The 10448-nt window shown below is 40.1% G+C and overlaps 1 protein-coding gene across 2 annotated transcripts in view; it reads right to left on the minus strand.

Annotated features, from left to right (window-relative positions):
- Window positions 1-1101: 1101 nt before the first annotated feature.
- Window positions 1102-10448, minus strand: part of ULK1 (unc-51 like autophagy activating kinase 1) — an 88649-nt gene continuing 79302 nt past the window's right edge. For both annotated transcript variants that reach the window (XM_075833034.1, XM_075833043.1), the window contains 3 exons: window positions 7904-8061; window positions 6611-6746; window positions 1102-4196 (listed from right to left, as the gene is read on the minus strand). In XM_075833034.1, coding sequence (XP_075689149.1) covers window positions 4141-4196; window positions 6611-6746; window positions 7904-8061 — 350 coding nt within the window. In that variant the 3' untranslated portion in view covers window positions 1102-4140. The remainder of the gene's footprint in view (window positions 4197-6610; window positions 6747-7903; window positions 8062-10448) is intronic.

Consider the following 10448-nt stretch of genomic DNA (forward strand, 5'->3'; position numbering starts at 1 on the left):
AAACGGGGTGAATGTAGTGTAGTGTAGTGTAGTGTAGTGTAATGTAATGTAGTGTAGTGTAGTGTATTGTAGGGTTGATGACATTCACGGTAAGTTCGTCTCAATCGGGCTTACCATGCCCGCTTGAGACGAACATTCTCCCGATGTTGCTAGAACTACAGTATCTAGCAACATCGGGAGCGCGCACACTGCAGAGCGGAGCGGCTTGATTGACATCGAGCCGCTCACGCCCCTTTTTAGAAAAGATAACCAGCACTTGCTGAGTTATCAAGTGTAAAAAAAAGGCACTTAGGAAATGAATTTTTAAATTTTTTTAACAGCAAATGTTTTAAAATTCATTTCCTGCTTAGAATGTTTAAAAAAAAAAATTGTAGTCAACTTGGGACAACCCCTTTAACCTCTATAAAAATATATGGCATTCTTTCGGCATGTCAGGATTACAAGAAACAACTGCCTGCAATGCAATACCAGACACCGTGCACCGACACTATCTGGAAAAACTAGAAAGGGGGCTACTGCACTCCAAGTTCTGCAGCCCTGTCGTGCCTAAGGGCTTATTCACACGAACAGGTGTCAAATCGGCCATGAAAAACTGCCATTTTTCACCCGTGTGGGACCCGAGTTCACAGATCCCTCATAGACTGGAGCCTATTGAGGGATCTGTGAAAACTGGCAAAATTAGGATATGTCCTATTTTTTCACAGGGTCCATTAAAAAAACGCCAGTGTGAATAGCCCCGTAGAAGTGCAATGATTTTAATGCAGTCATGTGAAAGCTATTAAAAAAAAACGGCTGTCACATGGCCGATTATCCCGTTCGTGCGAATAAGCCCTTATGTCACAACACGTACACTTTCATTTCTTTTACCTTTTAATTCGGTTGATGTGATATCCAACCTAAATATTCTTGTCCTGGTAACTTCATCTCGGCCAAGTAGCTTTGCCTCTTGGGACAGTAGATCCACCTCTGCACTCACGTTGAGTCATGCATTTTTATGGGCCACAATGTCAGAATATATCTGTCTTCGCACATAGACACACGGATATAGTCATTGTCTAGACCCCAGCGTTCATTTTAGTTTTTTAATAAGCACACGGTCAGTTTGTTATAAAGATTTTATTTCTTTTTTTTCCTTTTTACATTTTGTATTGAAGGTATACAAATAAAATAAAACAAAAAATGGAAGAAAAATCAAAAACAATCACGTCTCAAACACTATCCATTTTTTTTAATTATTATAAAAGCAAACATTCCACATCATCATTTTTCAACCATGGGTTTTATCTCCTAATCCAGCATATACCAAAAAACTTTTCCATAATACAAACAGCATAAGAGAAGTTAACTCTACATGTGCAACTAGCTCATATCAATTCTGTAGTTTAACCCTTTCACTGTAGGGGGAACAGTGGAAAAGTCAAGTTGACTCAATCCAGCAGAGTCATTCTAGAAATGTATGCCAATGGAGCAACTTTGGACTGCAAAACCAAGACTAGGGGGCCTATTGGCCAGTCATTTGCTGTCTACCAAAAAGGCAATGTCCTGCCATGATTAGTAAGACTTTAAAAACAAAGTCTTGTAAAACATTTCCTCATCTGGGCACTCACACATCATACATAAGCACACATGACAAAGCACAACAATTGACCTTCAATTTTCTGTAGCTAATCGGCCTCATTGAGAGTATCACTTGCCTGTGTATGCAACACTCTGCTAAACTATAGTACTAAATGCGTAAAAGGTCACTTTTCATTGTGAAAAATCTGAGATTTTTTTTACTTTATCTTTTTATTTACTTTGTGTATTTTTGGCTAGCACACAATAAATACCAAGTCTTTGAATAGATGCTACATACAACATAAAAATGTGATAAAATTGCAACCAAGCTAATGGCAAATAAAACACCGTTACTTCACCCTTGTGGCCAGAGGCCTAACACTACCTAACAAAGCAAAATAGATTTTGCTCCTGGAAAACTGGATTAGTTCCTAGGTCTCTTTCGGCCTCAAGGCGCTTATTGTTTATTGACTAAAAGTATTAAATAACATTTCAAGTATTGAGAAATAAAATTGTAGAAGCAGTGGTGCATGATCAGGACATGTTTGTATTCTCTACTATGCAGGACTACCCACAGATGCCGGGTCTCCAGAACCTAAAACTAAGGGAACACCTCAAATCCCATTTAACCTGTGATTATAGGTCTATTTGACAATACAAAGGGATGTTAGCTACATTGTGTACTCTCTGAACATGACCAACTGCTTCAACAGACCTGTAAACCATTAGTTGCTAAGTAATACTTCCGGATCCAAGCAGAGATCTTATTCCATTTTAGCAGCTCCAATCAGATCCCATTTCTGCCACCAAATTCAATTATTTTGTCCATCTATTCCCCACGGTTTTCTATTAGCTCCTTATTCAATGCCATTTTGCATTCAGGATTGTTATTCTGGCCATATATTGCATCCTAATAGAATCTTGCAAGTCCAGAATCGATCCATAGATTCGAATCCCTATTTGAAATGGATTCTATAGACAGGAGTTTTAAAGTGGCAATATCCCAGGGATCAGGCCTTGTTGAAAATCCTTGTATTATGGGCATCATTTAGTTCCATAGTTCTAATAGTGACCCTGCCGACATAAGTGGGATCGTCGTGATGTCTGTCATCAATATAAGCGGAAAGAGGAGCAGCAGTAAATATTTCTCTGTAGCGCACGAGTGGATCAAACATGAACAAAACTGTTGATAGGAAGACAACGCAACAAACCTGTCATAGCCTCATCTTACTGCAATTTTCAGTTTTTGTAAAATCGACATTATATACATATATATTATATATACACTAAAGTATTTACACTGGAAGTGTAGTACAAAAGGAAAGGAGACTAGAGAAGTAACCTTGGCTTACGATAATCTGGCATTTAGACTTCTGTGCCAACTCTGAACATTTATTCGACTTGAATATTAATACGTTCTTTGTATGTTCAGGAAAACATTTTGGTTGACATTCTCAAATCTTCCATGTGAATAAAGTGCATAAAAAACGTATTTATAAAGAGAACGTGCAGGATTATGGTATCATACAATACTGCACTCTAAACTCTGGAAACAGTTGTATTTGCTACATGAGGATGTTTCTTTAACATGTTAAAAGTTTATGACCCCCATGATTTACTCGTTCACTAAACTCCCAGGAAAGATTTAGTAAACTTGTCAAGACGGAGAAAATGAGACATTTCCAAAAGTGTGAAAGTTAATATAAAGCGACACACCCTGGGAAACCACATCATGTCAAATCCTTGGATTAGTCTATAGCCTGTGGCTGCTTCTTGTACATGAGAGAAACTCCATTCTGTGCAAAACCTTAGTAACTCCAAGCCTTGGCAAGTAAAGTACAGTATTATTCCATTTTCCTTGTAGATGGTGAGATTTCCCCTTTATTCATAAACTTTATTAGTTCTCTGTAAATAAGAGCAAGGATCCAACCCAAAGAAACTGCTTCAATTATTTGGAACTGTGCAAAAAGGAACATTAATAGGAGATCTGCAGAAAACGTAATAGGATTGTGCAAGAAATTTTACAAATGTACCCAGTGACGTTTAGCGCCAGCTGATGAGGGTAGAGGAAAACGGGAGCGAATGAAATGACAGCTTTCCGCTTCCTAGTCCACCTCCTGGACCGCGTCACCAGTCTTGGTTGTACCATTAGACAGATCATGCCTCCAATTTTGGCTTTGGTGGACTATCTTACTACAGACAGTGTCTTTACACCAAGCTGGACACTTTCCACACGTCATATCCCGTGTTATTTTGCAGAACTTTGCATGCACTCTTGGCCATTCAAGAGTGCATGACTCAATGTTTTATCATCTCCTTTGAGTAGTTCTGTTACTACAGCATCAACAAATTCCATGTGGTGCTCCCCAGGGGTTCTTCATCATGAGATAATGTCACATTTATGTGTGAAAACGGCAGTAGGTGCTCACCCTACAGGATAGAGAGAATTGACGTTTTATAGGCTTCCTCTCCGACAGCTGGAAATGTGAAGTATGCTGTAGACTTGAAACTATTCACAGTGCTGGCAATGCTTTTCTTCCAAAATGAAAGGAAATGTCACAGGAAGACGTCTGGGACACGGGCTCACGCACAAATGCTGCTTTGAAGCGCAAACAATCTACGCTCTATACAAAGTTTACCTAGAAGACAGAACACAAACATTCATAGTGTGCACGGACAGTAAATATTCGAAGATCAAGATATTCATCTACTCATCCATTATCTATCGCTTCACCTTGCACATGTTGCTGCGACATGTCAGATGATGTAATTGGTGGGGGGTCTGTAGGTTTGTGAGTAATGCTTCGAGAGCTACCATTTTGTTGTGCCGTGTGCTCGCTGTAGTGAACTATCGTTTAATGTTTGATTTGGATACTTCACAAAATGGTTTGTGATTCTTAATAATTGTTTCTTGTGTAATGTGGTGAATTGGGTGGGGAAACGCATTGGGACCCTGTGTACTTTACGAGGTGCTGTCACTTGGATTTGATGCACTTATACCCTCTACGTTCTCTCTTGGGATCATTTGGTTCTGTTTACACTGTATGTTGCTTTTGGTAGCTCTAGTCCCCCCCTTCCCCCACCTTTATTAAGATAGTATCTATACTCTCTATATGGTCCTTATTGGTTATACTAGTATCATTGTCTTGGATTTAGGGCCATATAAGGGATTTTCTAGGGGCAGGTTGGAGGTCGGGTCGATCTTCTCAGGGCGGGTACCCCGATTAGACAGGATGACAGCAGTGTGTAGACACTAGGGTGTAATGACTTTTATTTAATAGGTGTTTTTGACCGTGGTAGTCGTGTTTCATATTTATTTATTTCTCATCTTGATTCTAGTGGTCTTTTTTTCAGTAAATTAGGGATGCAGCGCTTCTCCAAGCAACGTGCCCCATTGTCTTCCAACTCTGATCTTTTGATCTCCATGTCTGTTATTAGCATCTCCCTTTGACTGCAATGAGATTGTAATGTAAAAATGTGATGTCATTGAATTGTCATTGATATATTACCAAAGACAATCCAATTACACTTGAATGGTACTGAACTGCGTTACTTTGCACAGACACATGTACAGACAAGCTGCCATGTCTATATAAATAAAGAAAGGGGAAGCGGCACTCGCTGCAGACTTTGTTGCACAAGAAATAAGTTTAATGCAAGAAAAAATGTTGTTGTTGCCTATAGCAACAAATCAGATCCCAGCGGTGTTGCCAACCATCCGTTAATTTACAGACAGTCTGCAAAAAGCAGTTTGTTTTTTTTTCTGGCGTCCATAGTGTCTGGATGGAAAAAACACTGTTCGTAATTTTTTAATTCTAATTTGCACTGGGCATGTGCCAATACATGACATGTGCAGTGGTAACTGTTCCAGCTGGGCAGCGTGTTCTCTACAGCCTGGCCTTGAGGTTGAGTCAATCAGTTGTTTTATTGATCTAAATGTATATTTCATGCATTTATCAGTATTTATTGTGCTTTTTACATAAGTTATTTACATACTAACATGAACTATGCTTTTCAGCATTTTTATATATGTCATTGACTCATTTTTCGTTTCTACTGTTTTAGCCATGGATTCAACTACTATTTTTAAAGATCTAGTCCATAATAAAAATAAAATAATGATATGTTCAGCCAAGATCTGAAAAGTTTGACCATCCATATCGATCCTGTTCCCAGCTAGTACGCATGCGCCTGCCCCCGTAGCGTCTAGTAATAGTAACTCCAAACTGGGTTTGCATACGCCTGTTGCCCCAGCGTTCACTTAGGCCTCCCCAATCGAGACATGATAATGTGTCATGTCATGTTTGCACTGCAATGACCCTGACCCTGTAAAACTGGCGAGTTTCTGTTTCTGTATTTATGGCTCCTTGTTTGTTCATTGTTATGCCTTGTCTGATCAGGTGAAGGGGTTTTGACCCTGAAACGCATAATTTGTAGACCTTTGAATGATCTTCAGTAAACCAATCTTGCTAGAATATATCATTCTTTTTAATTGGCGTGATATCTGCCGTCTGTGGGGTAGCACATTAACCTAGATTTTTGTGAAATTTCTTTCCATGTCTGTGTCCAGCTTGGTCTTGTCCCAAGAGCCGTTCTCCAGTGTATTCAGCACCTTCAGCTAAATCAAATTTATGTGTGTTATAGCTGTTATGTCTTTACACAAAAGAAAAGGGCGAGCACCCCAATATACAGAGTGTCCTCCCTTAACTTATCTCTAAACCCTACATATTCCGAGGTGTGTGGCACAAAATGTTAAATAAACATGTAAACAAAGGATGACTCTGACAGATGCCATCTGCTAGCCATCCATCAACCACAGACTCCCATGTTAAAAAAACGTACATGTTACATATAGGTTTTTTTCTACTGAATGGCATGAGATTGTATTGAAGTGGTATCATGAACACAATTCAAGAAAAGTTAAGGGTGGACACATATGTACTTTTGAACTAACCACCTCTGTCTGGAAAAACGATGCAAGGAAGAGCCGTCTTTTGTTTTTGGGTTATTGTCTAGCTAACATTCAGTAACAGAGACAATGATTTGTACTTACATTTGCTGATATTCTCTACATCTGCCTGGTCAGTCATGAAGTTCACCAATCCATCCATTAAGAGTAGAGCTTTGTGATATCTCTGCACACAGTCTTCTCGATGGTGAAACATTTCATCTAGAGCTGCTGCCTGCACCTATAATAACATGTCAGTATTATATATATATATATATATATATATATATTAAATACAGAACAGACACGAAAAAGCTATCATTTTAGATTTTACAATTTATTTGTAACTTTGTGGTGACATTTAAAGGCACTTTTGTTATGAAAGAGAGGCTTTACAAAAGGTGTGGATGACACCTGTCAAACAGGGCTCCCCTCCCTATGTTCGTACAGAGAAACTATGACCCATTAATGACTAGCCTTGCAATCAATTTTTTTTTAATTAAATGAATGTATTTTGTGTTTTATGCAACTTTCAAATTGACATTTCTTAATTTTTTATTTTTCAGATACAGATTCTAAGTATTCTGTATACATAGAAGCTGCATTGATCTCTCTTACACTAATCCGTCCTAAACTGACGGCTCGGCTGAGTGCGGGTTTTGCGTGTCTCTGACACACAGGATCCAGCTAATATCGAGCACATCTAAGTTCATAAGTTAGATGTGATCGTTATTAGCTGGATCCTGTGTGTCAGAGACACGCAGGATCCGCTCTCAGCCGAGCTGTAGTGGCCGTGGTATTTAAAGGGTTAAGCCGCTGGGATTGGAGGTTTCTCTGATTCCATCTGTTGCAGCAGGAGTCCAGCAGTCTGTCACACACTTCCCGTGACATACATGCACTAGAAAATGCCGAAGGAGGTTGAAGGAGTTTTCCCATCCTAGCAATGGTGGAAGTCCAACCGAAAGTGAAAAAGCCCTATCAGCATTTTCTCTGCACAACGCTACTCCCAATCATGTGTTGTGCAGAGAACCGCAACTCCAGTGAATGGGGATGAGTTGCAGTACCAGAAAAAGAACCTCGTGTTGCTGTGTAGGACAAAATTCAGAAGAGGCCACAGCGCTCCACAGTGCCCTGTAGCTCCTTTATTCCAGTTGTTCCCAGCAGTCCATATCCTATGGATATGCTGTCACTTGCTTATATGCGTATACCCCTGTCAATCCTAATATGCATCTTTAAACAGCATATTTTTTTCTTGGTCAAGTAGTACACTGTTGTTGGTTCATCTGCATCCAGAAATCCAGAGATTAATAGGTTGCAGTGATTTCAGTCATTACTTAAATGAAGACTTGTCTATACAACTCAAGATTGAATAGGATGTATATGGCTACTGACACTCACCATCTGGACAGTATAGCTAAAGATTAGCTTTTCTGCTGTGATGCTGTTGATCCGGTCCATAAGCTTCTGTTTGTCAGCAAAGAACCTTTGAAGCCGCACATTCAGGCAATGACAGGAAGACACGCTAGATTTATACAGATCATTCAGCTTCTTCACCACTAAAAAAGCAAAAAAAAGCATAAAACAGTCAGCAGCTGTCTGAAGTATCGTCAGCATTTCTAGGCAAAATTCAAAGCAAATGTATTAAAAATGAAAAACTCAAATTTCGCATGGACATAAGTATTCAGACCCTTTACTCAGCACTTAGTTGAAGCACCTTTGGCAGTGATAACAGCCTCCACTCTTATTGGGTAGGATTGCCACAAGGTTTGTACACCTGGATTTGGGGATTTCCTGCCATTCTTCTCGGCAGATCCTCTCAAGCTCGGTCAGGTTGGATGGGGACAGTCGGTGGACAGCCATTTTCAGGTCTCTCCAGAGATGTTCGATAGGTTTCAAGTCAGGACTCTGGCTGGGCCACTCAAGGACATTCACAGAGTTGTCCCTAAGCCACTCCTGTGTTGTCTTGGCTGTGTGCTTAGGGTCATTGCCTTATTGGAAGGTGAACCTTTGGCCCAGTCGGAGGTCCAGAGCACTCTGGTAAGGTTTTCATTAAGAATATCTCTGTACTTTGTTCCATTCATCTTTCCCTCAACCCTGACCAGTCTCCATGTCCCAGCTACTGAAAAACACCCCCACAGAATGATGATACTACCACCATGCTTCACTGTAGGGATGGTATAGGGCAGGTGATGAGCAGCGCCTGATTTCCTCCAGAGTTCAATCTTGAGTTCATCAGACCACAGAATCTTGTTTCTCATAGTCTGAGAATCCTTTAGCTGCTTTTTTGCAAACTCCAGGCAGCCTTTTATGTGTCCTTTACTGAGGAGATGCTTCTTACTGGCCACTCTGCCATAAAGCCCACAATCGTGGAGTGCTGCAGTGATGGTGGACCTTCTGGAAGTATCTCCCATCTGCACACAGGATCTTTGAAGCTCAGCCAGAGTGACCATTGGGTTCTTGGTCACCTCTTTTACCCAGGCCCTTCTCCCCCAATTACTCAGTTTGGTGGGACAGCCAGCTCTAGGAAGAGTCCTGGTTGTTCCAAACTTCTTTCATTTAGGAATTATGGTGGCCACTGTGCTCTTGGGAACTGTCAGTGCAGTAGAATTTTTTTTCTTTTTGCTCTACAGGCAGTTCTTTCCTCCTCATGGTTTTTGCTCTGATATGCTTTGTCAGCTGTGAGACCTTATATAGACAGGGGTGTGTCTTTCCAAATCATGTCCAATCAAATGAATTTACCACAGGTGGACTCCAATCAAGGTGTAGAAACATTTCAAAAAAGATCTAGAGAAATATTTGGCACCCAGAGTTAAATTTCAAGTGACATAGTAAGGGTATGTTCACACGCAGTAGCAAAATACGTCTGAAATTACAGAGCTGTTTTCGCCTGAAAACAGCTCCTGATTTTCAGAAGTTTTTGTAACTACTCGCGTTTTTCGCAGCGTATTTTATGGACGTTATTGGAGCGGTTTTACAATGGAGTCAATGAAAAACGTCCCAAGAAGTGACATGCACTTCTTTGATGCGGGCGTCTTTTTACGCGTCGTCTTTTGACAGCGACGCGTAAAATAACACCTCGTGGGAACAGAACATCGTAAAACCCATTGAAATGGCCAGATGTTTGTAGGCGTAATGTAGCCGTTTTTTCAGGCGTAATTCGAGGCGTAAATATTTATGTCCATGCGAAATTTGAGTTTTTCATTTTAAAAAATTTGCAAAAATTTCTACAATTCTGTTTTCACTTTGTCATTATGGGATATTGAGTGCAGAATGATGGGACATTTTTTTTATTACATTTTTTTCTAGCACAAGGCCTCAACATAACAAAATGTGAAAATGGTAAAAGGGTCGGATGACTTTACGAATGCATTGTAAGGGTATGTTCACATGTCCTACTTTCAGCCGTTTTCCGGGGCCGTAAACGCCCTGAAAAATGGCTGAATATACGGGGGCCGAACACCTGGAAACATCTGCCCATTGATTTCAATGAAAAAAAATGGTATTCCGTTCCCACGGGGCGTTTTCTATGCGGCCGTTTTAAAAAAAGACGCGTACAAAAACGCCCAGTAAAAAAAAAGTGCACGTCACTTCTTGAGCTGTTTTTCATTGTCTCAATAGAAAAACCGCTCCAAAAACGGCCGTAAAAAACGCATAAAAAAACGCTTGATGCATAAAAAAGGCTGAAATTCAGAGGCCGTTTTCCCTTGAAAACAGCTCCGTATTTTACAGACGTTTTTTGTTTAGCGTGTGAACATACCCATAGCGTCAACAGATCTGCATGGCAGCTGCTTATCCCCCAATGCTATACTAAAATAGCTGTCAGCCAAACAATGGACATTTATCTATTGTCTATGGACATAGCTTTGCATGTCCTGTATGGATAATCTGTGAAGCCTTTTTGACCATATTCTTACTAAATACACATAATCTGAACAAACACCTA

This window comes from Rhinoderma darwinii, chromosome 1 (genome assembly GCF_050947455.1).
Source record: "Rhinoderma darwinii isolate aRhiDar2 chromosome 1, aRhiDar2.hap1, whole genome shotgun sequence".
Taxonomy (NCBI): Eukaryota; Metazoa; Chordata; class Amphibia; order Anura; family Rhinodermatidae; genus Rhinoderma; species Rhinoderma darwinii.